The following is a 21,865-nucleotide window of genomic DNA, read 5'->3' on the forward strand; positions in this document are numbered from 1 at the left end:
GATGCGATTGGACGGGGTCTCGACCTGGACCGATCGATGTGTTTTTACGTAATTTGAGTTGCTTCCGTGGAGTATTCGCGGAGGTGGAAACGGGAGTTTATGTCCCGAAATAGAGGGTCGGCGTGGTTGGATGGTATATTTATTATTTCTGGGCTGCCTCGTTTCCTGTCGCCTCGCCCTCGATTTGTTGCGGCTTGCCTTCTGCCTTCACTTTCCTTCAATCTCTTTGTCTTTTCTCTTTTGACCACCGCCTTCTTATCTCATCCTCCTACTTTCAACTCTTCACTTTATTGTGTTTGGGCTCTTTTGCAGATAGCACTACTCGGACACATCGATCGTGCAACATAACATAGCCAGCGCAGGAGCACACGGAAACAGGCCATCACATTAAACCATGTCGTGCACGCCCACTCCAACAGGCACGTCGATCTCGACGTTCACCACCTCCTCGCTCTCCACCTCGTACTCGGCCAGCGTCGCTTCTGCAGCCGGGGGCGTCACCACCATCCTCCAGCCAACGTGTGTCTTCCCTGGACTGGGCAATGCGTGTCTGGGTAGCTCGACGATTACCCAGGTCAGCACTATCGGAGGTGAGCTGCGCCCGGTTCTTCTTTGAGCTTCGTTTCTGGCCCCGCGGGGATGCGTGCGTGCAATGTGTTGTGTTGTGCGTTCCCCCGGTTTGCCCCAATGTACATGGGTCTTCTCTGCACGGCGTACCATGCCCGTCTCTGTGCGTGGGCCGTGATGCACATCACCTTACGCGGCGTGATAGTGTGCCCCGCGTTGATATTGTGGCACGGCCTCGATCCTCAGATCGTCTCCTCTCGCCCGGCGTTGACATGACTGTAACACACCGGTACTCACTCTCCGCGCAGGCGGCTCCAGCACGGTCTCCGTCCCCGTCGTCGTGACCGTGCCCATGACGTCCACATCCACAATCACGCTCTTCGCCACGGGATGCACGCCCACGAGCACACCGTCCTCGCCCACCCCGACGCCCTCGCCAAGCGGGAGCACACCAAGCCCGACCCAGCCGAGTTCGACTCCACCGACGAGCAGCAAGGCTCCGGTGACGACAAGCGTGCCTGTGACGAGCACGCCGCCCCCGACGACGCTTGTGCAGCCGACGACGTCGACTGCGCCTGACGGGTCTGTTGTGGCGACTGTTATTACGATCACGTCGACGCCCCCGGCGAGCGTGGTGTATGTCCAGTCGACGGTGCCTGGCTCGCAGCAGACGCTGCAGAGCAATACCGGCGCCGGCGGTGGGAATTCGCATACGGGTGCGATCGTCGGAGGCGTGGTGGGCGGTGTGGTGGGGTTGATTGCGATTGCTGCTGCGTTCTGGTTCTTCTTGTGCGTCCTTTTTCCCTCTTCCTTTCTTCTTTATCTTCGCAATGTAATAACTGACATGGAAACGCGCTGCGATGTAGCCGGCGACGCCCGAACTGGGACGACATCTTTGAAAAGGAAGCGCTCCGGGACATGCACGAAGGCGGCGGCAGCGGCGGTATCGGCGGGGCGCAGCAGCTCCCCTCGCGCGCGCCGTCCTCGCTCGCGGGGTACTACTCAGGCTCGGAACCCGCGACACAGCCGAACCCGTACCAATACGGTCTCGTCGGGCAGATGGCGCCCCCGCCCCCCGGCGCGACGGGCCCGTCGCCGCCTGCGACGCCGCGCCCGGGGATGTTCAATCTCCCTGTGACGACGCCGTCTTCTTACGGCGGCGGGGGAGAGCACTCGCGTGCGGGGTCGGTGCTGTCGACGTCGACGGCGCCGTTGTTGCAGTATGGTGCTAGTCCTGGGATGGCGCCGTCGGCGTATTCGGGGTCGACGATGACGCCGGTGGTGTCTATGGTTACGGGTGGGTCGACGGGGTCTGCTGGGGGCAACGGGATGGGGATGGGGGTGGGTGTGGGGGCGGGTGTGGGGGCGGTGAACCGGAATGTGAGCGCGAACAGTGCGAGTGCGTATAGCGCCTCGTCGGCGCCGCATGCGAATGGGCCGCCGGGGAATGTGTTTGTGGAGCAGTATCAGCAGCAGTATCAGCAACACCAACAACAGCAGCAGCAACAGTATCAGCAGCGGCAGCGCACACCGAGCCCCGGGCCTGCCATGGGCATGGGCATGAACCAGTCAATGTCGCTCGCGAACTGGACGCCGTCGACGGGCGGCGGGCTCGATACGACGTTTGACGGGTATGCAGCGTCGACTTCGGGGCACGGGCATGAACACGAGTCCGCTGCGCAGCTTGAGGGACGCTCGGGGAGCCCGGAGCCTGAGCCGCTGGAGCAGCGGCGGAGGCTGCAGGTTATGAATGCGGAGGCGGAGGATAGTGGGTTGCTGTAAACCTGCCCTTCCTTGCCTTGCCCTCGCTCTTGCTCGCCTCGCGTCTGAGATGCCTCGCCGACGATTTAAAGACGTTGTATGGACTTTGTTCTTGTTTCTGATCCTGTTTCTGTTCGGGTTCGGGTTCCTGGTTTCATTTCCTTTTAGTTTCGGGTCGATGCTGAGATGGACTACTGGACTTGGACTGGGCGCGTACGTATCCACGACCATTACCCATGGCTTCAGCAGCACGGACTTTTAGAACGCAAGAACGCATACTGCACTGTCATTATCACTGTACCTATTCTGCAAAACTACCTCCCTACGTACCTAGCCATCTTCCCGAGTATACGTTGCCGTTACGTCGTTTTCATGCCTTCCCCACCCCTTCTTCCTTCGCGCTTATTCCTTCCTTCCCTTTTCCCTTTTTTTCCGGTCAATTTGGCCGTTTTTACCGTTTCTTCTTCGTACAGTACGTAGGAGAAGAGCGGGACATTCATCGTATCATATCATACTATATCAACGTTGAACCTAGTCTTTCGTTATACGCGTGGTTTCTCTTTTTGCGTGCGTGCGTACATGCAAGTTTAGGATGTCTATATGCTTGGGTAGTAATTATAAGTGTGGCGTTTAGATTTTGGGTTGTTGCAACATACTCCGTTTATTTAACCCAATGTTTGTTACTCTGGTTGTTTTAGGCCAGCACCGCCACAGCTGCCAGAAGGTGCTCGCCGCCGCGCCGCGTTTCCCAATTTCCGACTTTTCTGCTTGCAAGACCCTTGCCCTTCAATGACCCCACCTCCACCTACCGCTAGATTGGACCTCTTCGGCTTACTTTCTCTTGTCTCGCTCCTTGACTAGCAGCGTTTATTAGTGGGTACTCTCCCCAGTGGCGCGTTTAATTCGAAACAACGCGCTCCGGTGTCTTAACCGTCTTAGTCAGTCACTGAAGGGATGACTAAGTCAGGTGCTGCGACATCCTTCAAGTCCCTGATCTTGGTGAGGGCTGAGGCCGTCATTCACTACGTTCTCCTGTGCTGTTTCGCCAAGCATCTAGCCATGGCAGAGTATTCCACCATCAAGCCCCTCGTGCTGTACGACATCCCAAGCAACGAGAGCTCACCAAGATGCTGGGGTCCCAACACCGCCAAAACACGGTACGTACTTCCCTCTTCCTCACCCTCGACGCGTCTATAATCCCCAGCCATTCACATTATACCTTGTAGTTTTAACCTCAGCTATAAACGGATTCCATTCACCACTCAGTGGGTTGAATATCCCTCTATCGCACCAACAATGGAGTCTCTAGGCGCCGATCCACTCCTCCCTGTCGCTCAGAGCCCAAGCGACGAACCATCCTACACTCTCCCCGTCATCTACGACCCAAATCACGACAAATACGTCACCGATTCCTTCGCGATCGCGCAGTACCTCGACAGCGTCTACCCCACGCCCGGACGCGAGCTCTTCCCAGAGGGCACCGCGGCGCTGCAGCGCGCGTGGGAGGCCGCGTTCACGGGTGCGCTGCAGAAGGGGCTGCGCGCCGTGTACGCGGGCGTGCCCGCGAAGCTGAATCCGCCGAGCGGCGAGTACTTTGCGCGCACGCGCGCGAAGCGGTTCGGCGTGAACACCTGGGAGGAGATATCGTCGAATGCCCTCGATGCATCGGATCCGAGTAGCCGGGCGGCGCATTTGAGGGAGCTGCAGGCGGGTCTCGCAGGGGTAGAAGGGTGGCTTAAGGTGAGTAGCGGTGGAGGGAAGTGGGTGATGGGTGATCATCTCTCTTGGGCGGATGTCTTCTTGGGAGCATGGTTACTTTGGTTCTCGCGAGTTGCGGAAGACTGGGAGGAGATCAAGGGATGGCATGGCGGCCGATGGGGCCGGTTCTTCGATGACATTTTGGCAGAGTCTGACGTGAAGTTGGATTGACCAGCTGTGCGATATGATAGCATTACTATGAATGTACACGTACCATTGTGAAGTCAAAGATAGCCCTTCTGCCCTATGATATTTCTCTCTCGAGCTCATTCATCTCTGACGCTAACTATATGCCCGGGCGCTGTCTATATGACAGTAACTCAGTTTACGGCTGTCATATCGGAGATACGTACTCAATATACGTCACCCGGTCTGAAGAGCACATCTCATGAGTTGATCATTGAATTCCAGCGTCCTGTGGTTGCATCCGTAAATCGTTGGAGACTGCGTCCTTAAAGTAGGCGTCCCGCCGCGTCCGAGTCTAATACATTGATAGTAGGAAGCCGTGGCATTGTCTCTCGGAGAAGAGCGATGATGGTCTTTACATCGAGTGTGGTCTCCGGTGCAGTCTTGAAGTGTATTATTGATATGTGATTGTTCATGCTTTGAGCTCTGTAGATGCCAAGATAGCAGCGATGTCTTCTGAGAAAACAGAGACGGTAGGTCCCAAATCACGAAAATGCGAGCACTGCCGAGACACGGTCATTAGATCTACAGAAGACAGAGGTGGGTGGCCTCAAGTGCAAAGCCGATCGTGTTAGATAAGTGATTTGAGCTTATTTTGCTGTTGTTGAAGTGGTTTCGGATCTTTTGCTGTGGCTGGTGACTGCGATGGTATTCTTGCGTGCTTTTGGTGTGATGCGCGGGATGGTGGCTTGGTTCGATGTGCGCGGGCAAAGGTCCACGTCGACCCGAAGGTTGAGAAGTGAGAAGCTGCTTCTTGTATTTGTTTGCTGGCCACCACGCTACGACCGCTCGGATGTTTGCTATTGTTTCGTAAACGCTCGCAAGTTTGAGTCGCGCGGTGTTCGCCGCCCTTTGCCCGCCCAGTCGCGACGCGGACAATGTGTCGCGGAGTGTGAAATGCCTGAAATGGGACGCGGTTATTGTTTTCGAGCGAGGACAATAAGCTTGAAGTGCACCGAACACAAACAACACAGTCCCTTGTACTCTTGTGCTTTTGTATAAAGACACGCGGCCGGGCAGCGATGGGGCTGGCGACGTACATCCTCCCCCGTCTACTTTCTGTCTTTCTCATCCTCCGCTTCACGACCAGGGAGCTCTCTCCGGTGCTGGGACACCTGACCGTTCTTTCCATCCACACGCTGCGCACGCGCTTGCCGCTCCCTTCTTTTGCACGACAGATTCTTTACGCTGCTTGACGCATCATTCCAAGAAAGTAAAATCAAGACATTCCCAGTAGCACGAAACGCATCGACATCGACATGGTCAACTTCCGCCCTTGTGAGTAGTAGTCGGTCTCTGCCCTAGTCCAATCGAGAGCGCTGACGCTGTGGTAGATATCTTCTTTGGTCTCAACGTCGTCCGCTTCCTGAGCATCGTCTCCATGATCCTCGTCTTTGCGAGCAGCATCTTTGTCATCGTCAAGGACGTCGAGGCCGTCAACAACTTTAGCGCCGCCAAGCTCAACGGTTCCGTCACCGATGAAGACCTCGTCAACTGTGACTACATCGAGTGCGTCCCTCCTCACACTAGCTCACCCGACGCATGCTAACCTCGTGCGTGCTCTGCGGTGTAGAGACAGCACCGTCCCGAACCAGATCGGCGGCGTCTTCTGGGCCGTCGTCAACCGCCTGCTCATCATCTTCCAGGTGCTCACCCTTATCCTCTCCGAGGTCGGCTGGCCGTCCGCCTTCTTCGACCGCTTCTTCCCCGTCCTCGGGCCCAGCTTCGGCCTCGGCGCGCTCGGCATCTTCCAGGGCCTCATCGGCGCTTCCGTGCTTTCGCAGCACGTCGACGACTTCACGCTCGTCGCCGCGTTCTTCCTCTTCGTCCTCGGGTGCCTCAACATGCTGCTCGGGCTCGTGTTCCGCGAGAGCGCGAAGGAGAGGAGGTCGATTACGGCGTGGAGGGGCGAGAAGCGGGATGTGCTTCCCACGACCGCGCCAGGGAGCGGAAGCCCGCGAGGGGCGATGCGCCCGCTGGAGCTGAGCAGGTCCGGGTCGACGGCGACGTGGGTCAACGACGAGAAGCCGAAGGACCTGAGCGAGTTCGGTGTGGGACACCAGCGTACGGGCAGCACTATGCGCTCTGGGTACGGATTCGGGCGGCAGGGCGAGAAGGCTGCTGGACTCAAGGGTGCGCATATATGTTTGTCTCTCACAACAGTGCAGGCGCTGACCGTTGTTTTGTAGGCTACCTGATCACCAGACCGACCGAGTCCCTCCCGCGCTATGCCTCGCGCCCGCGCAGTGGCGCCTCGCAGCCCGCGTCGTCGCGCAGTGCCTCTCCCGAGCCCACGGACGAACGCCGTCCGCACTTTGCTTCGAGCACGACGTCGCTGTGAGGTTCTGGTGCCCTCAGCAAGTACCCATCATGACGAAAAGCGACCATCGATTGGTCGACGCACGACGATATGCGCATCTCCAATCCATCGAAGACTGGTATTCACAACTACAGACGGACTATACGTTACGTTAGTACTCCCGGGCACGCCGTGTGACGCGTAGAACGTGTCGCATTGTGCTCGGCGGTGTTCTGCTTCCCCCATTGCTCGGATGCATTGCATGCACACGAAACGGACAACAGACTCTGCAGACCATAGATGCGCACGCATATAAGGACTCTCATTCCCCCTCCATACCATTCCACCTTATGTTTTCCTCCTTTCACACCCTTCTGAAGCTGAGCTCCCCCGTGATATCCCCCGGTTCCATTCCCCCAATATTCCCCGTTGTTCATTGTCCATTGTGAAGCTCACTGTCACCATACCGTCGCCTGTTGACATACATACACACACATACACACATACCAACCCCGCATACCCCGCTTCATTCATACCGAACGCCCGCTTTTTACCCCTAATGCTGTACGTACGCTGTATTCTGCATACCGCTTGCTGTTTTCTTGTTCCTGTTTTCTTTTTTCTGCGTACGAACGAACCCTCTTTGTAGCCGTAGTATGTACCTGGCGTTCTTTGTCCGAGTCGAATGGCTGGGGCGTTGGCGTTGGCGTTAATGAATGGTTTGGTTTGGTTGACTATTTGTAAGGTTTAAGTGGCTAGATGGATCGCAGTGAGTGTGTGGCATGTGGGTCCGCTGGTGTTGCTTGAGTCGCTGCGCGTTCATCTTCACCGCCGAATCTTCGGCCCGGGCACTTGTTTTTTTTTTTTTTTTTTTTCCTCGCGTCTGGGGCTGGTCACGGTGGTGGAGCTTAGGAAGAGCCATTATCTTCCTCCTAGATTACTGCGATGCATCCGGAACTTGGTACTTTACCCTTGACCATCAACAACCATGTTGGTTGAATTCTCACAAGTGCCAGTGTTTTTGACATCTAGAAATCCCCTTTAAAAGTCGCCTCCCCCTCTCGCCCAAAGTTGTAAAGATGATTCTCGAGGGAAAAGCAGTTGTCCGCGGACGAACGGTCCATAAGCCGCGGTTATCCAACAGCGGCCGGTACCGTTACCCGGCGGGCCGGGTCCAAAACTTGGTCATGCCGCTGATGAGTACTCCGAGATGAGCGTCTCGGTGCAGGCTTTTCGTATGGGTCCAACGTTCTAGGGTTTATTGCTGATCAGGGCATACCCGACGGCCCCGTGTTGACTACATTCTTCCGATTTCATTGATCATCATTGCCAGTATCAAACCCTGAATTTGGGCTCGCGGGAAACGTTAACGTTGCCATCAGTTCAATTGCAAAATCCGTTCATCGGGCTGAGCCGACGGATCTCCAGCTTTGGATCTTGTCAATAATAACATTCAAGTTACGGAGGAGCAAGCAGCTTGAAGTAGGTACACGCAGTAAAAGTGGGAAGAGGGAGGATATCGCATACCAGCAACAGACATGTCATCATGAATATCGTACTCAAAGATATACATCGCCGTTCCTGGTGCCGTAGATACTTGTCCAGTCATGATAAGGGCTGGTGAAATCACATTGAGTGCAGCTCACAAAGTTGGGGTTCACGTAGTTTTGGCAAGCGCTATAAATATTAGGAGGTCTAGGTGGGTACCGGTGTTCATAGGAGGACGATTCGTAGACTTGCGAATAGCCAGTGGTGAAATCTTGAAGACGAGTAAATGATGTGTCACTGGCCAGTGTGTGGCCACTACTATGGAAGGTAAAGTCACTGTCATCATGATGGCCGGCTGTCGAGTACAAGGATTGGGGAGGAATAAAAGAATAAGCATCGGTAGGACCTGATGAGACCGAGAGGTTGCACGAAGTCTCTGGAGGTGGGTTATACGCGGGAAGCAAATCTTGCTGATGAACAACGAGGGAATGCTGTTGAATATCCTGGCAAGGCGTCTTTACAGATGACGATGTTGAAGCCGATGAGATGTTCATGACGTATCCCAAATCCTGCTGCAGAAACACTTCCTGCGGTATATGAGGCGGGAATATCATATCTCTCGATGGGCGTCGAGGTTTTCGGGGGGTTCTGGTCTTGTAACTGTGAATGGCCTTGCGGTGACGAATGAGAGATGAAGGGTCGCCGAAAGCACGTCCGCAGCCCAAGCTCGGGCAAACGTGGGGTTTCTCTCCAGTACTACAATAATATGCTGACATAAGTTACACCATTGATATGACCAATCATCTCGAGTACGCACTGAGTGGCCTTATGAGCGTCCAGGTTTCTTTTTTGCTTTGCTGTAAAATGACACAGAGAGCATTTGTGAACACGTGGGGATCTGATGTTTCAAGTCATCTATCCGAAGTCTATGGTCGATACATTTTGAATCGTTGCTTACCGGAGCATCCTTGTGTAATAACTCTGGAGCTATAAGATTTATGACAAGGGTGTTGATATCTTTAGTAAGCGCTACCGCAGATGCCCTGAAAACGAGTAAAAGGAACAAGGGCGGCGACGTGTAGCATGGGCATTGAGAAACAGCTTTATATTAAGTGCAAGTCTGTGACCGAATTGACATCGGAAGGCGAGCGACTTCCAGAAACCGCCATATCCGCACTGGTTCTCAGCTGTTCAACGTAGGCGATCCGGCGTCTTATTGGTGTGGCTATCTCGGCTTGACGTAAGGTGGTAAATTGAACATCAATTTATCCCATGATAGTAGAGAATCAGCTGGGTACAGACCATCCAAAACGTATACTCAAGCGACGGCAAATATAAAAATCTACAAGCGCTGTGACTTGCAGCTTCGGTGGTCAATTAAACAGCGGCGGATACCAGTCGAAGGGAATATTCGATGTACTCACAGGTACAAGGTGCGGCCTTGAGGCTTCTAGGTTATTTTAATGCGAAATTTTATTATATGATACCGTGATCATGGGATGTCAGTGCGCAGTCAAGAGGGGAGATGGATTGAAGTGGAGCGAAGTCATGAATTACACCGTCTTCATCGGGTTTTAAGGAACTTACGAAAGTCCAAGGCCATCATGAGACACACATTCTGAAGTTCCGGGATGGGGAAGCCGTCGTGAAATCTCCACGTTCTCGGCTGAACGATTTTTGGGCAGGATCAGGCCGCGGTTCCGATAATTCCGATAGGAATGGTACACTGTCAATACCAGAACTTGAGTTATTTTAAACAAGGGTGAAGCATGGAGGTCGTGACGAAGGACTATAATCTCTTAGCATCAATGACTGCCAACACAACAATTATTACGCCATATGCCTTTAGCATGATTTATATATCTCCGTGTTCGTGTGGAGCCTATCAGCATGGCTCGCGGTACGGCGGCACCCAATATCAGTACCATGCGTTGGTCTTCCGTGCCATTTGAAATATCGTTGAATTTAAATTTCTTTCGCTTTACAACCCGGTCGCTCTCTCCCCGAATAACACGATCCAATAAGGCTAAATCCGCGGCCGATTTGACCCAACAGCGTGAAGGTCAAAAGGGAGTGTCTGAAATCAGTTATCCCAAGTTTGACCACGGGATAATACCATAGGGTTTTTATTGCTATGCCAGAGACAACATCATAGATATTGGGCACAGTGTGCCCTACCAAGTACTCGCTGGACAACTGCAAAGCTCTGGCATAAGCAATATTTATCATGTGGATTCCAATATTCAATATTCGAGGATTTCCCATCCCACTGACATTGTCTTCATCAATGATCACGTCTACGCCACCCAGGGACCTGAGAGCTATAGTCTACAATAGTGCAAGGACTTTATGTTCATGCTAAAGGCCCGAGACTTTCTATGGATGATCGATTTGTTTGTTCACTCTAGGATTCAAAAACGCTCAAAAATACGTTTCAGCTAATAGTATTGACACCAACGTAGTTTCTGCTACTCCCTCGCTCTGTTCCCTTTGAGCACGTCACGTTAGATCCCTATTATGCATTTAAAGGGGATGATTAATTAGGTTATATCCATACGTACTGGTCTCAAGGAGACCCAGTATCACGGCGGGATGTTGTTGATGCTATCATTAAAACATGGAAAAGGGACTGAGCGCATGCAGCGGTGAACCAGCACGATTGAAACAATCAAACACGTAAAGTGTCCAAGTATCCCATCACCCCAGGAGGCGAGGAGGCGGTGAGCTAACCACATCTCTAAGGTAACTGAACCCATCATTTGAGCATGATTATGGTACGTGACGTGAGGACTCCTCCCGTACCATGAAAGACACTTATCAAAAGACTACATCGTTATTTTACGCAGAAAAACGTTGTCTTGCTTCGCTTCCGATGCTCTAGCTCGCCTATATGGAAGCCTTTCTTCTTCGTTGAGCAACGCGCACGAAGGAAACACGAAAGGTTGAAGAATGAATCTCTCCTATTGACTGTAAGGTATTCATTACTGGCGTTGAAGTGCGGCATACGCATTATTCACACGTCTCTTGTTCTTCTCCACGATCTCCAAGGATAGACCCTCTTCCTCTGGTATATTCTCCGCTGCACTGACCGCACTTGATGCTAGGTGAAACGCCCGTTGGTGCCGCCCCATATTGAACGCCATCTCAGAGGCATTCCCCAGGGCAATCACGAGTTGTTTCCGTGCCCCGAGTACCTCAGTCGCATACGCTCCATGTGTATGATTGTCTAAGGCAACCAACGCAGCCGCGAGTTCCGCTGCGCTCATGAACGTTGCACACGCGTCGTTGACGTCGTAATCGTTATTTGTCCTTGTGCGGTGGCGCTCGCGGCCCTCGTCCATCCGCGTGCGGAGACGCAATTGCGAGATTTTGATGGCCCGGAGGATGATATCAGGATGCGTAATCTGCCGGATATGCTTGAGTGACGTCGTCGAGGACAGACCGCTAGGAGGCTTTTTCAGCGCTGGAATTCCATCCAGAGCCTTACGCTGAGCCAGGACAGAGTACATGCGCATGAGCGCGGTTGGGCCAATAACCCACTCTGGCGCAACAGAGACTGGGCTCTCGACGGATGTGTTCATGAATGTGGCCAGCGGAGGCGGGCGAAAGATCTCCTGAGTATTCTCGACCGCTAGATATCAGATTGGCATGGCCGTGTTCCTGCAGTGAAAGAACGCACATCTTGTTCGAGAGGCTTTCTACGTCCGCGGGCGTGTCGTCTGCGAACATTAATGTAGAACATTCCAATGCAAGCCCGTCAGAAGTGTTCAACGTCAACTCCAGCGCGACGAGAGGACGCGCACCGGTGCCGATCCCGACGAGGACCATCAGCCCTTTAGAGATTTTGGAGATGGTCTCCCCATCGACTGCGGCTCAACGTTAACCAGACCATCACCCGAAAGGACGCGTGCATCCACGGCGCGGTTGGGCACCATGAAGAGCATTGCAGCGCTTGTTGAACAGAACATAGGAAACACTAACGTACCTGCCACCGAAGCTGACGCGACGCGTTGGACGACTGCACGCATCTGTTAGCAGTGTTCGGCATTTCCCGGAAGCACGTCGAGCTTCAAAACAGAAATATTCTCAGGATCAATTTATCCTTGTTGCAATGAATGTAGCACACACAAAAAGAAACCCTCACTGCTCCGACAAAGGCTCTCTGACAGCCTGTGATACCACGAGTCCAAAGACAAATTCAAGTCTCTCTGCCGGTGAACGGGAAGTCGGTAACCCTAATATCTCCGAATGCCGATCCGATCCAATACGTCGTGCGCGTCGGCCTTCAAGCTTTCAAGCTTCAAGCTTCAGCGCTTCAGCTTCAAGCTTCGCTTCACCTTGCTTTAATATCCTGCATTCTCTCGTGATTGATACTCAATAATCTCTGTTCCAACTTCAGTGAAAACGTGTCACATTTTCCAAGCCCCCAAGCCAATCTCCAATCTCCAACAGGTTCCATCTACAGGGATATCCTAGCTATGGCCGTCGCACAGACGCTCGCACGAAGGCGAACACGTCAAACCCTGACACCACGACTCGGACTACTGAGTAAGCTGCTGAGCATAGCGTGCGTTCTTCATGATCTCCAGAATCTCCAGAATCCTGATATGCCCTGAATACATGCACTGTATGCTCAACGTACGATCCAGGCCGCCACACTTGCTCAAAGAGAAACAGGAGAAGAAGGATCCACCAAAGTCTTCAAAGAGCTGGCCAGTGCTGTACGTCTTGATATAACTATCTCCTTATACCACTTTCTTAGCAAGATAACCGGTTCTCCGCTGTGGCGACGGCATTCAGCTATCAATCGTCGCCGCCCAGGTCGACGTGAGTACTCGGACGAAATCATGTCCGTGTATCTGACTTTTATACTCTAGGATGCCGTGAAGCTGAACGCCCTCGCATCATCCGAGAGAACCGGCTGCGGCGGTGCCTCGCCGGAGGAAACTGCTGACGTTCTCCGTTTTGCGTCGGATGTGTCCCTCATGAGTCATGATTTCGACCATGCAATAACAGCGCTCACGGGTTTCAAGACAAAACTCGAGGATACCGTGAACGCCCGAAAGAGATTTGTCTCTGCCATTGGACGCCTTCCCGTCGAGATTCTGTCTGAGATTTTAATCCTGGCCAGGCCGCGCTACCACAATCATCGCGATCCTTTTGAAACGCTCTACAAAGGTTACAATGTCTCTTTCAACGCGGCACAGGTCTGCAGGCGCTGGAGAAGTATTGCGCTTGGTCTTCCCCACTTATGGACCCCTATCCATCTGACTGGATCCAAAGCGACCATGGAATTCAACTTACAAGCCCAGCTCACGATGTTGTCAAGGACCGCATCCCTACCTCCATACCTTATTGTGTGCATCCCCTCAGTTCATTTAAGGTTCATACAGAAATGCGAGAAAGGGTTTCTCTCAGCGTTCGAACAGCGTTGCAAGGGGTTAGATATATATGCTGTGCAAGACAAGAAGAGGGCATCCGTTTCCTTCCCACACACCACAGTACAAGGACTTCTCGCGCGCTTCAGCAGAGTCGAGAGGCTTACACTCATGGGCTTCGACTTGAATGTTGACGCCACAGTCCTGTCCGCCAACTGGTCCAATCTCACACACCTTTATTTGCGAGTATACGACTATGACAGTGGAGCATTATTCTCCATTGCCATGCCCCATCTGAACGTTCTCGTTCTCGAGGTAGAGCTTGGCGTGGATTACCTGAGCCCAGCTTCATTCCTACACAAGTATCTGTTGGAATTATCTGTTCGATATCGCTCGCATCATGACGTGTCGATTTATAGTATAGATTCCGAGTCTTATTTAGGTATATAATCTTGTCGTAGCTACTCGTATTATTCACGCGAATGCCCCTTCGGGCACCCTCCCCTTGCCCGGGACAAACGCGCTGTGCGTCGTCGCGAGCCCCAGCGACCTCGAATTTCTCAGTATCCCAGCCTCACCGATTTGTTCCTCAATGGCCGGGTCACTGGCAACAACAGCCTGAGCACGAGCCCATTTTACCATGAACGCATCGAGCGGCTTGCTTTCGATGGTGGCATTGATGGCAATCTACATGACATGTTATACACAGCCACTCTTCCCGCCCTCACGGAGCTCCTCGTCCCACTGGGTTCCGACACGGAGGAGCTTGTGTCTGAGCTGATGCTCTGTTCAGGGTGCCATCTACGTCGGTTAGGACTTATTCACTCTGAGTTCAACGGATGTAGTGGTCACGAGATGGCACACGGTGCTCAAATTGGTGCAATGCTTGCGATCCCGACCGTTGAATATGACATGAGCTGGGGCACATCAAAGATGATGAGCGAGTTGAAGGCGCGGTGGTATGAACGGGAATATGTCGTGGTGTGATCGAATATCCTACAGTTGTTTGTTTTCCGCGTTGCATCTGTCAGTACTGGCTCTAGTCAGACCTCAAGATGAAGCTGATTGAATAAAAAAGCATGCTCGCATATTGAATACATATGCGAGGCCCATGTCTTTTGCTAACTTGCGACCTGTAATCTCCAAGTTTACGGTTCGTGGCATACATAACATCTATCCGAGGGAACAACAGTGGTTGATGGTAGTACATGATTTCCTAACATTGATAGCCAGCTCTCACTCTGCATCATCGTTGTCATCCTCATCTATTTCACCATGCGCCTCGTCTCCATCCACTCCAAAGTCCCATGCGTATAGCATTGTTTGGTTATCGCGGTTGGAGGCGGCGACACACCATCGCCCACTGAACGCGACCTGCCAGACACCCATCTGACCCGTCGGTAAATCCTGCACGGCCGTTCCATCACGAACGCTCCACATCCTAAGTACGCCGTCTGATCCGCTGAGGACTTGGGGGTCGTTGTGCTGGAAACAGCACCGAGGAGCCCTGTGAGCTTGTGTCCGAGCTCACCCGTGTCTGGGTCCTAGATGTAGATGTTGGCGCCTGCGGACGTAGAGATGAAGTAAATGAGAGATAAGCCCGGGAGGCCAATGAGAGATGTGTGGCCGGTGAAGGTGTGCTTGCATTGGCCATTTTGGAGATGGTCTCCCCATCGACTACGACTCAAAGTTTGGCTGGCTGACATTCAAACACGCTCCCGAGGGCTTCCATGAGGCAGTCATGTACAGTGGTATCTTGGCTCATAGAGAGGAATATGGTGAGCGGGAAACGTACCTGCCAGTGAGACTGATGCGACACGTTGGACGACTACGCGCTAGTGTTCGGAGTCTCCCGGGACACGTGTCGGACTTCAAAAGTTTGTTGGGTGTGACTGCGACAGCACCGCGCGTTGCACTGCAGACAAACTGTCATTTTTCTCTTACAAAAAGTGATTGAAGAAGGAGGACAGATGAAAGCCTTTTTCACCCATCTTTTGCTGTGCGAAAAGTTACTGAAAAGTTAAACTTTTGCCTCGGAGTTTGCATTTATGTGCGGAGATTAGATAGAAACACGTCCAAATCGGGAAGGTGAAGTCCAAATTCGGTAACCCGTCCATTTTACCACCGCAAAATTAACGCAAATATCGGCTAAAAGAGTACCTTTTCCTGTGTAAAAGGGGGTTCCAAAACTCGGAGGAAAAGGCTTTCATCTCGCCGCCTCTTTCTCTCGGTTTCATCCCGGGTAAAATCGCCGTTTGTCTGCAGTGTTGGTGGCTGGACGCGTCAACGTTTCAACGTTCATGTTACGTTCAACCCCGAGTCCAATTTTCCGCTTACTTCCTCCCACACTCTGACTTATCCGCCATTTGATACATTGACCATGTTTCAAACGTGTTGATCGGGGATTTAGAAGCGCCAGCGCCGTTGCAGAAGAATAATAGCACCTCGCATTCCGCTCTGGCTCGTCTTGGCCTTTTCTGGAGGAGAAATATGTTGGAATATTAATGCTGCGACGTCTGTTTCCGCAGATAAAGAGACCATATTTTGGACATGAGGCCATGATGCATGATAGCTACTACCTCGGACCGAGTCTAAAAATGCTGCACCGCTGTTAACGGAATTAAGTGTCTGTGCTACCTTTCATGTGGACCAGGCTGATCGTCATGATCTCTATAAGACCTGGAAAAAACGTTGTGATACAAGTTGAAGGATTGTATGAGGCAGTGGCTAAGGATCCTGTCTTGTCGATACTCTATGAATAGAAAAAAAGAAGCTTCGTGATCGGCCATGTTCATCAAGACACAGACAATTTAAGTTGGACAAAAACCTCACAGTATGCAACATTGTTATAGAACCGTCCGAACATTATATATAACATGTCATAACGTTGATAACTGCAGCGTTTCTCTCATCTAGTCCAATGATTTTCCAACGCTCAGTGAGGTTTTATGTCAATGGCGGCATGCTCTCCATTTCAAATGTCTCTGTCGCAACGTGGCCATCATCCTTGTATCAAACTCTGAGTTGAGATTCACAATAACGTTGCCATCAATCTCAGGAGCCGCTTTCAAGTTTCAGGCCGGGCCTGCTTTCCCGCAACAGGGGGGCATCAACTCTTCATTACTGTCAACGACATCTCAATGTAACTTGCTGGAACATGCGGATTCGACCCGCTCGACCCGCTTTTCAACTGTCGGAGCATTCTTCACGCGTCATACTTGAGACCAAAGTATCGCTTACAACAACAGGGCCGTTAGACATGTGGTGTATGACCTCGATAGACGTTATTGGATTCAAAAAATAAATAGGGCATAACTTCAAATATTCCGGATAATGGCTATGAAGAAAATGTCCGTTGATGGTTTATAAATTATTGCTCAAGGAGGGATACCTCAAGGCGAGTTGAGAGTATATACAATCATACCCAGAACTGCTCATCCCCGGAGAATGTGCCGTACCTATACGCCCACTGAATATTGCCCAAACCATATTGAGTGGAGAATACGAGATTGGTGCTTGGGTGGACTTCAATCTCTTGACTTGGTGTATCGTTGAAGTAATGCTCCGCGCCTATGTAGTTCTGGTAATCAGTTGTAAGAGGAGGCGGGTATGCACAAGGAGACTCGAATGCTGGTGAATAATCAACGAAGGTTTGAGGCTGAGTGGGTGTTACTCTGCCATGATTATGTGCATGGGGCTGAGTGCTACCGTCATCATCAGCCGCAAAGGAGAGAAACTGAGGCGCATTAAGTGAATGGTCGACGGTAGGTGTTGAGGAGACTGGAAAGCTACACGATGGGCCCCGACCGTCTTGGAATAGTTGGTGCGCAAAACCCAACTCTGGCTGACCGAAAACGGCATGGTGCCGAAATTCCTGAGCGGATGAAGTGTTCAAAGGTGACGCAAACCAAGAGTCCGCACTGCTCGGAAAATGTTGCTCTGGATGTACGATGTATCTGCCCAGCTGCAGGGTCTTTTCGTGCTTTGCATGAGGCAGAAGGAAACTCCCCGACGGATGCTGAGCTCTCCGAAGAGTCCTGGTCTTGTAGCTATGAATGGCTTTACGGTGACGGATGAGCGAAGAAGGATCGCCGAAAGCACGCCCACAACTGAGGTGCGGGCAAATGTGTGGTTTTTCTCCGGTGCTATAACATCTGCTGTTAGCTGAGTTTAGTAGTACACAATCTCAAACACGTACTGAGTGGCTACATGAGCGTCCAAGTTCCGTTTTTGCTTTGCAGTAAAGTGGCACACGGGACAGTGGTAAACACGTTGTTTCCTATTAATGTATCGGTCATGTCTTATCCCGATGCGGGACAAATGCGAGCTAAGGCTTACCGGTCCATAATTATTTATGAACACTGCAAGAGTACGTCAAGGGTGCTTGTAAATCGCGGGCGGGTTTTTGAGACTTGAGCCCTTATCGGTGAGCGCAAGGGTGGGCTATCGAGTGACTGAGTCATAAAAAACGACTTCGTACAATATCTAGTGTGAATGGCCCGCGGAGGAGCGTGAGATGGAGTTGACGTCGAATAATGGGGTGTTCAACGTCGACTTGAACTGTCATCGCTTTTCTTCCTGTTTCTCAGTCTTCTCAGATGCAGATGATCCGACATCTCAGTCGCGTTGGTGATCTTCGCCAAACCAGGGTGGCGAGCTGAGGTATCAGAAAAGTTCTCTCGGTGAAGCCTTCCAAAGATGCATGCTATAGCGACGACAATGTACAAACGCCAGAGACCGCAGCCAATCTCTCGGTGGAGCATCAAAAAGGTCACTGAGCTATTCTAACTTGATCTCTAAGATCCTGCTCATGGGAAGTCATGCGCGTGGAAGAGAGGAAAATGCGTGATTGAATTGACATAAACAGGTTAAGCCGCCGTATTGACCAGTATGACAGGGACTTACGAAAGCCCAGGGCTACTACCGCACGCGGACTTGAATTCGTATCTCCGGGGAACTCGCCGTCAACTTGGACATTCTCGGGATTCTCGGCTAGAGGGAATTGGAGTAGTAAATCTGCGATAGCAAAGTGGCGCTAGTGCGTTGAGGCGACGCTCAGAATAGGACCCTTGTTTGTTCCCATCAAGTTTTGTCAAGGTCAAACAACAGCACTGTGGTGTATCACAATGATTTCTGACGGAGATCATGTTCACCGCCTGCTGCATGCCTTTAGTTAGCCTCTATGTTTCTTGGATTAGAAATACGCGTGGAAGTGCGTTAATCGTGATGACTCGCCATGCCGCGGCGTTCAGCATGCGTCGCCTTTAGTGCAGTTTGAAACGTAGATGAATTTAAATTCAAACCAGAATACTCGACCGGGACGTTGTCATCCTGTACGAAGAGATCCAGTCAGATTTGATCCGTCGATATTTTTGCTGGACCACTTAAATGTCATAAAATGCCACGCATGAGGATAGTCTTACGGATTCATGAGTAAGGGTGCACAATCGATTTACAAATACGGAACATACCGACTCTTACCGATATTCAACGACGCAACATGGGATATCACCACCTTCCTGCTCAAGCTCTACGAATCACGTTACGCATGGTGTTGAGTACTGGAGCCAATTTGGAGCACAGCTGAGAGAAAGACAAAGTATTCAGACACTCGGCGACGATGAACGCAGTGTAACGTTCTCGGCTGCTAACCTTGTAAACCACAATGTTTCTGATCGAGATTCAATTGCCGGGGGGCTCTGTTTGAGCGACCATTCAATCTCCACTGATTTTTTACCGAGACCCTAAGGAGTACAAAGACATAGGCTGCGGAGAAACACTGGACCGGACGGTACTTACCATGAATCCATGCTGTACGGTGGTACAACGAATCAACTGAAGTGAAAGTTGATGTATTATTAGAAACCTACGGTCAGGCTAACTCGGTGTACAACAATGCGATCTTCCGACTTGGAGATTTCTACCCGCGTTAAAACACCGACACGTTCCCAGGTATTTCCGAGTCCGCAGGATCAAAGACGGCACTGAGCGCTTTGGGAGAAGGGGAGAGTGACAAAGAAAATGATACATGCAATGAGTTTCTAAATCCAGACTCTTCCTCAGCCGTGGCAGGCACCACCTCTAGAAGAAGCTAGTTCCAGACATGAGATGAACTTGCGGCCTCTTCGCCGTGAAGCCTGTGGAGGAGCACCTAGACGTGAGCCACAATAACATTCCGACAGCTTCGAGACAGAACTGCGGACCGGAGCACCGATAGACGCCCAGTGATAAGGAACGTTTCTTCTAGTTCGTAGCTTCATTTGAACTTCAGCCACTTGATGGAGCTGATCAGATCGACGATGTGAGTCGTTTGCACGTTTGAAACAGATGCGAGTATCATTCCTCATGCTAACTTGGGACCTATAGTTTACAAGCTTATAGCCTATGGTATGCAAGAATTTCCAGGAAATCGAGCGAAACTGAATAGCATAAATAAACATGAGTACCTAGTTTCTCGACGTCGGCGGCCAGCTGCCCCTTGTCACTTCGCATCGTCGTTGCCATCCTCCGTCTCTTCACCGTGCATCTCGTCTCCATCCACCCCAAAGTCCCATATATGCAGCATTGTTTGGTCATTGCGGCTAGAGGCGGCGACACACCATCGCCCATTAAACGCAACTTGCCAGACACCCATCTGACCCGTCAGTAAGTCCCGCACGGCCGTTCCGTCACGGACACTCCACATCCTGAGCACGCCGTCTGATCCGCTGAGAACCTTGGAGTCATCGTGCTGGAAACAGGTGACTGCGCTCAGGAGCCCTGTGAGCTTGTGTCTGAGCTCGCCCGTATCTGGGTCCCAGATACAGATGTTGGCGTCTGCAGATGCCGAGACGAGGTGACTGGACGACAAGCCCAGGAGGCCGACGAGAGACGTGTGGCCGGTGAGGGTGTGCTTGCATTGGCCGTTTTGAATGTCCCAGATGCGGACGGTGTCATCCATTGAGCCTGAGTAAGCCTGACGTCGCGCGAGGTCAAGTGCGACGCTGTACACTAAGGTTGCATGGTCAACATAAATGTCGGAGGTCGATTATAGTCATGACGAACCCTTTTTCTTGTGGCCGGTGAGCATCCATTTGCACTCTCCCGTCACGATGTCCCATACTCGAACCGTGTTGTCATAGCTTCCCGAAACCACAACACGTCCTTGTGCGGCGAGCGCCCGAACAGCGTTCTCGTGTCCCGTCAGATGCAACAGGTGGTAAGGGTTCCCTGTAACGTCCTTTCTGCAGCTTAGTTTCAACCTTGTGCGTGTACGGAGACCTGCTACTCACATCTTCCTCATCTTCATACTCAGGCACAATGGACTTGTACTCCTCGTCATTCGGCTGCGGGAGCGCCCAAACATGCATCGAGTGGTCTCTGCTCCCCGACACGATCACCGAGCGCTTGGGCCATTTCTCCTTTGTCACCGCCCCGTTCTCATCCTCCACATCCACCCACTCGGGCGTGACGATCGCGACGCACCTCACTGTGCTCGTGTGCCCACCGAAGACGTGCGTACACTTGCCCGTCGCGAGATCCCACACTCGGACAGTCCGGTCTGAAGACCCGCTCACAAGGGTATCGCCTTTTGCAGCATTGGCCCAGACGCCGCTCTCGTGTCCTTCGAGTGAATGGAGCAGCTCTCCGGAGAGCAGCGAGTACACGTGAATGGAATGGTCGTCCGATGCAGAGATGATGCGTCCGCGTGATAACAGGAGGCTTGTCACCACGGACGAGCCATGCGCGGGAAAGGAGCGATGCGCAGGATCTGTGTTAGATAACCAGCTCATCTTCAGTCCAACAAAGCGAGTGCTCTGATACGGTCTGCGTCAGGGAACGGTAGAGGCAAAAGATCTGGGGTGTTTTTGGGATGTTATACTATCCTGTGCGAACCCCATGTGCAGCGTGGAGTCAAACCCCATATCAACTCGGCCAACTCGGGACGAAAACGGCCGTCATTAAGCACACCATTGAGTTGGGAGGTGCTAGCCAGTGATAAACAGGCTCCCCAGTATTCCTACACGAGCGACGTCAACAAAACATCACTATAGGAGGGGTTTGAATGTGTTACTTGCCTACGCGACTGAAAGCCCAGAGGTTTGAGATGGGCAAGAGATGGGAGCAAGAACGGAAACGCTCCAGTTTCTGTGTTGTCACTGATTAACCGTGGGAAGGTACTCATCGCGCTGCAGACGCGACTCAGACACGACGCGTCGTTTCATGAAGAGATCGTTGATCACATTCCACCAGGCTCAGTCCATCCCTCTTTCCCTCTATACGCAGCTCAGACCCATTCGTCATTATAATGGCTCGAGGAATCACCAAGAAGTCGAAACCCGATAGAGGTGTGAATACTCGAGCGGGCAACATCACTGTACGTGCTTTTCTGATTTCTAAGCGCATCGTACCAAAACCCTGCAGACAACCGCGCCTCTGAATGCCCAGA

General features: G+C 52.0%; 6 protein-coding genes across 6 annotated transcripts; 3 read left to right on the plus strand and 3 right to left on the minus strand.

Annotated features, from left to right (window-relative positions):
- Positions 1–228: 228 nt before the first annotated feature.
- CONPUDRAFT_79566 (uncharacterized protein) lies at positions 229–2,965 on the plus strand (the record flags this gene model as incomplete). The annotated part of the gene is made up of 3 exons (XM_007766048.1): positions 229–590; positions 876–1,356; positions 1,434–2,965. Coding segments are annotated over exons 1-3 (949 nt in total), but the record flags the coding sequence as incomplete, so codon positions are not given.
- A 422-nt stretch (positions 2,966–3,387) lies between these two features.
- On the plus strand, positions 3,388–4,257 carry CONPUDRAFT_46993 (uncharacterized protein; the record flags this gene model as incomplete). Its single annotated transcript, XM_007765795.1, has 2 exons — positions 3,388–3,485; positions 3,555–4,257. 2 exons carry the CDS (start codon positions 3,388–3,390, stop codon positions 4,255–4,257), a joined length of 801 nt encoding a protein of 266 aa, XP_007763985.1.
- Positions 4,258–5,319: 1,062 nt separating this feature from the next.
- Positions 5,320–7,125, plus strand: CONPUDRAFT_134679 (uncharacterized protein). Its single transcript, XM_007766284.1, has 4 exons — positions 5,320–5,550; positions 5,607–5,781; positions 5,846–6,405; positions 6,462–7,125. Exons 1-4 carry the CDS (start codon positions 5,532–5,534, stop codon positions 6,611–6,613), a joined length of 906 nt encoding a protein of 301 aa, XP_007764474.1. The 5' UTR covers positions 5,320–5,531; the 3' UTR covers positions 6,614–7,125.
- A 3,915-nt stretch (positions 7,126–11,040) lies between these two features.
- On the minus strand, positions 11,041–12,003 carry CONPUDRAFT_162123 (uncharacterized protein; the record flags this gene model as incomplete). The annotated part of the gene is made up of 4 exons (XM_007766285.1): positions 11,041–11,673; positions 11,735–11,778; positions 11,863–11,925; positions 11,955–12,003. The coding sequence occupies 4 exons, from the start codon at positions 12,001–12,003 to the stop codon at positions 11,041–11,043; spliced, it is 789 nt and encodes a 262-aa protein (XP_007764475.1).
- A 2,604-nt stretch (positions 12,004–14,607) lies between these two features.
- Positions 14,608–15,091, minus strand: CONPUDRAFT_162124 (uncharacterized protein; the record flags this gene model as incomplete). The annotated part of the gene is made up of 2 exons (XM_007766286.1): positions 14,608–14,922; positions 14,969–15,091. 2 exons carry the CDS (start codon positions 15,089–15,091, stop codon positions 14,674–14,676), a joined length of 372 nt encoding a protein of 123 aa, XP_007764476.1. The 3' UTR covers positions 14,608–14,673.
- A 4,651-nt stretch (positions 15,092–19,742) lies between these two features.
- On the minus strand, positions 19,743–21,235 carry CONPUDRAFT_97136 (cell division control protein 4). Its single transcript, XM_007766287.1, has 3 exons — positions 20,709–21,235; positions 20,482–20,656; positions 19,743–20,427 (listed from the first exon to the last, which is right to left on the minus strand). The coding sequence occupies exons 1-3, from the start codon at positions 21,207–21,209 to the stop codon at positions 19,919–19,921; spliced, it is 1,185 nt and encodes a 394-aa protein (XP_007764477.1). The 5' UTR covers positions 21,210–21,235; the 3' UTR covers positions 19,743–19,918.
- Between the last annotated feature and the right edge of the window lie 630 nt (positions 21,236–21,865).

The sequence above is a fragment of the Coniophora puteana genome (genome assembly GCF_000271625.1).
Source record: "Coniophora puteana RWD-64-598 SS2 unplaced genomic scaffold CONPUscaffold_2, whole genome shotgun sequence".
NCBI lineage: Eukaryota > Fungi > Basidiomycota > Agaricomycetes > Boletales > Coniophoraceae > Coniophora > Coniophora puteana.

Bases quoted from the DNA above. Each gene is read 5' to 3' on its own strand.
- CONPUDRAFT_134679 (XM_007766284.1), top strand. The intron at 5,782-5,845 runs GTGCGTCCCTCC...TCTGCGGTGTAG, and splicing joins GTCAACTGTGACTACATCGA to AGACAGCACCGTCCCGAACC. The intron at 6,406-6,461 runs GTGCGCATATAT...GTTGTTTTGTAG, and splicing joins GAAGGCTGCTGGACTCAAGG to GCTACCTGATCACCAGACCG.
- CONPUDRAFT_97136 (XM_007766287.1), bottom strand. From the start codon at position 21,209: ATGAGCTGGTTATCTAACACAGATCCTGCGCATCGCTCCTTTCCCGCG. The intron at 20,657-20,708 runs GTGAGTAGCAGG...AGCTGCAGAAAG, and splicing joins AGTATGAAGATGAGGAAGAT to GACGTTACAGGGAACCCTTA. The intron at 20,428-20,481 runs GTTCGTCATGAC...ATGCAACCTTAG, and splicing joins CACCGGCCACAAGAAAAAGG to TGTACAGCGTCGCACTTGAC.